Source organism: Telopea speciosissima, unplaced genomic scaffold (assembly GCF_018873765.1).
Source record: "Telopea speciosissima isolate NSW1024214 ecotype Mountain lineage unplaced genomic scaffold, Tspe_v1 Tspe_v1.1240, whole genome shotgun sequence".
In the NCBI taxonomy this organism is placed as follows: domain Eukaryota; kingdom Viridiplantae; phylum Streptophyta; class Magnoliopsida; order Proteales; family Proteaceae; genus Telopea; species Telopea speciosissima.
This window is the reverse complement of record NW_025318576.1, coordinates 1-2,305: the sequence shown is the minus strand read 5'-3', so window position 1 is coordinate 2,305 and position 2,305 is coordinate 1. Positions and strand designations below refer to the sequence as shown.

The 2,305-nt window shown below is 37.6% G+C and overlaps 1 protein-coding gene across 1 annotated transcript; it reads left to right on the top strand.

The window, feature by feature from the left end:
• Positions 1–1,496: 1,496 nt before the first annotated feature.
• Positions 1,497–2,298, top strand: LOC122648465 (E3 ubiquitin-protein ligase FANCL-like). Its single transcript, XM_043841669.1, has 3 exons — positions 1,497–1,669; positions 1,750–1,873; positions 2,081–2,298. Exons 1-3 carry the CDS (start codon positions 1,540–1,542, stop codon positions 2,154–2,156), a joined length of 330 nt encoding a protein of 109 aa, XP_043697604.1. The 5' UTR covers positions 1,497–1,539; the 3' UTR covers positions 2,157–2,298.
• The last annotated feature ends 7 nt before the right edge of the window (positions 2,299–2,305 follow it).

Genomic DNA, 2,305 nt, shown 5'->3' with positions numbered 1-2,305 from the left:
GATCTTGAGATATCTCAAGTCAATTCGGTTTTCCGGGTCGAAACCTGGTTGAGTTCCAAGATTTTAGTTCTATGCACCAAGGGACCTGAACTTGAATGTCTCTAGTCAAATCATCCATGATAAGTGCAAACAAATAAGGGCTTAAATCTGATCCTTGATGTAAGTCAATTGTAATTGGGAATTCATTACCTTGACCCCACCGTTTTTATATTAATCACCACACTATTATACATATCTTTACTATGTCCACATATTTACTTGAAAACTATGTCCCCATATGGACCAAGTGCCTAGGCGAGTTTTAAAAGTGTACTAAATGAAGGCACTTTGAGTAATAGTGTCCCGGAAGTTTGCACTATTCATCAAGACATGTCATAGATATATACGAAAAATTAGGGTGTCTGATTAAAAGAATCTTTAAGGAAGATGACAAAAGGCAAGACATTTGGTCCATATAGGGTCCCAATAGAAGTGTGGAAGAGCTTAGGATTGTGTGGTTTATCTTGGCTAACCAAAACTATTTAATAAGATTATGAGCACAAGGAAAATGTCAGATGTATAGAGGAGAAGCATTGTGGTTCTGATTTATAAAAATAAAAGTGATATTCAGAGTTTCAATAATTCTCTTGCATAACTTTATAGTATGACTCATTAGTTTTATGCTCTATAGTTATTAAAGCTCTGAATATCACTTTATTTTTATAAATCAGAACCACAATGCTTCTCCTCTATACATCTGACATTTTCCTTGTGCTCATAATCTTGTTAAATAGTTTTGGTTAGCCAAGATAAACCACACAATCCTAAGCTCTTCCACACTTCTATTGGGACCCCATATGGACCAAGTGCCTTGCCTTCTTTCATCTTCCTTAAAGATTCTTTTAATCAGACACCCTACTTTTTTCGTATATATCTACGACATGTCTTGATGAGTAGTGCAAACTTCCGGGACACTATTACTCAAAGTGCCTTCATTTAGTACACTTTTAAAACTCAGTTTCCTACTAGGAAACTACAGTTCTACAGCTAATAGGAATTAAAAGCCTAAAGAGGACTCTCCAACATGGCCGGAGGGGGTGGGTGGGGGAAAGTCCTATTACAACTTTAAATTAAAAGCAACTAAATAGCTAGCCACGGTTTTGGCTGGTGGATTCACCTAAACAAGCTACTACAGCCTGTTTGGAAAAAGCATAAGAAATAGGCCTTTTAAGGCTTGTTTGCCTTTCCTGCGGGAATATATTTTAAACTCCCTTGCAGCATCCATATTCCTTGCAAATACCATTTCTGCCTCTTCTTGTTTTTCAATCTGTTATGTGCACCAATATAATAGTCATAGGATATCAATTTACCACCTTCAATGTTGACCAACTAGTTATTCACATCATTATCATTTCATTTCCTGCATCTAACACTGATGTTATTACTTCCTATTGTAGCTTTACAGAGCCTTCTTTGGTGCATTTCCCTAACGGACATGTACTGTTTGAACACCATTGATACCACAAAGTGAATGTTTATGTAATCTGTTCATTGTGTAGGATGAAGGACAACCCATTCTCCGAAAATCTTGTGAGTGTACTGGAGACTGTACTACCTGGACCTCCAGATATTCAGAAAGACAATCAGAAATTTGAATGTGGAATTTGTTATGCTCAGTATCTTCCAATTGGTGAGCATAAAATACCTGCTTTCATATTTTCATATTAATGCAATCATTTATTTATCATTGGGTTTCTTGTGTTAACAAAGACGATGACCTTGGAGCTAAGAGTGGAAGTGGTCCTGACTATACATGTGACAATGCGAGCTGCAGTAAAGCTTTCCATAGCTTGTGTCTTGGGGATTGGTTGCGTTCCATCACAACAACAAGGCAGTATGTTGGATCTGTCTTTCTTCTGTGAAATTCTGATATCTTTTGTATTTGTTTAGACACTATTCCGTCAATTAAATATCCCTCAGGTTGGCCATCAAGGTGGTCTCATGCCTCTTGCTTGTGTGCCATCAGTATGTTTCTACACTCTTTGCCTTGTTTTCCTCTTCAGTAGCTGATTTGTTTTTGCCTTGAATGCTTGTATTGTAGATCATTTGATGTTCTATTTGGAAGCTGCCCATACTGCTCAGAGCCAGTTGCAGTCAAAGTCAATGCCAAAGAGTAATAGTTATCTTTATTCAACTGTTATTCTGCATCAGATTTGATGTTGGAAGGCGAGAGCAACTCCTTTGGCCTGTGAATCATTCACATCTTAGGGAAGTTTGCCTTTTCCATGATACTATTAACCCTATGGTTCGAGGAGGGCAGGCTTGG

What these genes read in the sequence shown, in the direction of transcription:
- LOC122648465 (XM_043841669.1), top strand. Translation starts at nt 1,540, where the DNA reads ATGAAGGACAACCCATTCTCCGAAAATCTTGTGAGTGTACTGGAGACT. An exon ending in TGCTCAGTATCTTCCAATTG is followed by an intron (nt 1,670 to 1,749) that starts GTGAGCATAAAA and finishes GTGTTAACAAAG; the next exon opens with ACGATGACCTTGGAGCTAAG. An exon ending in TCCATCACAACAACAAGGCA is followed by an intron (nt 1,874 to 2,080) that starts GTATGTTGGATC and finishes CTTGTATTGTAG; the next exon opens with ATCATTTGATGTTCTATTTG.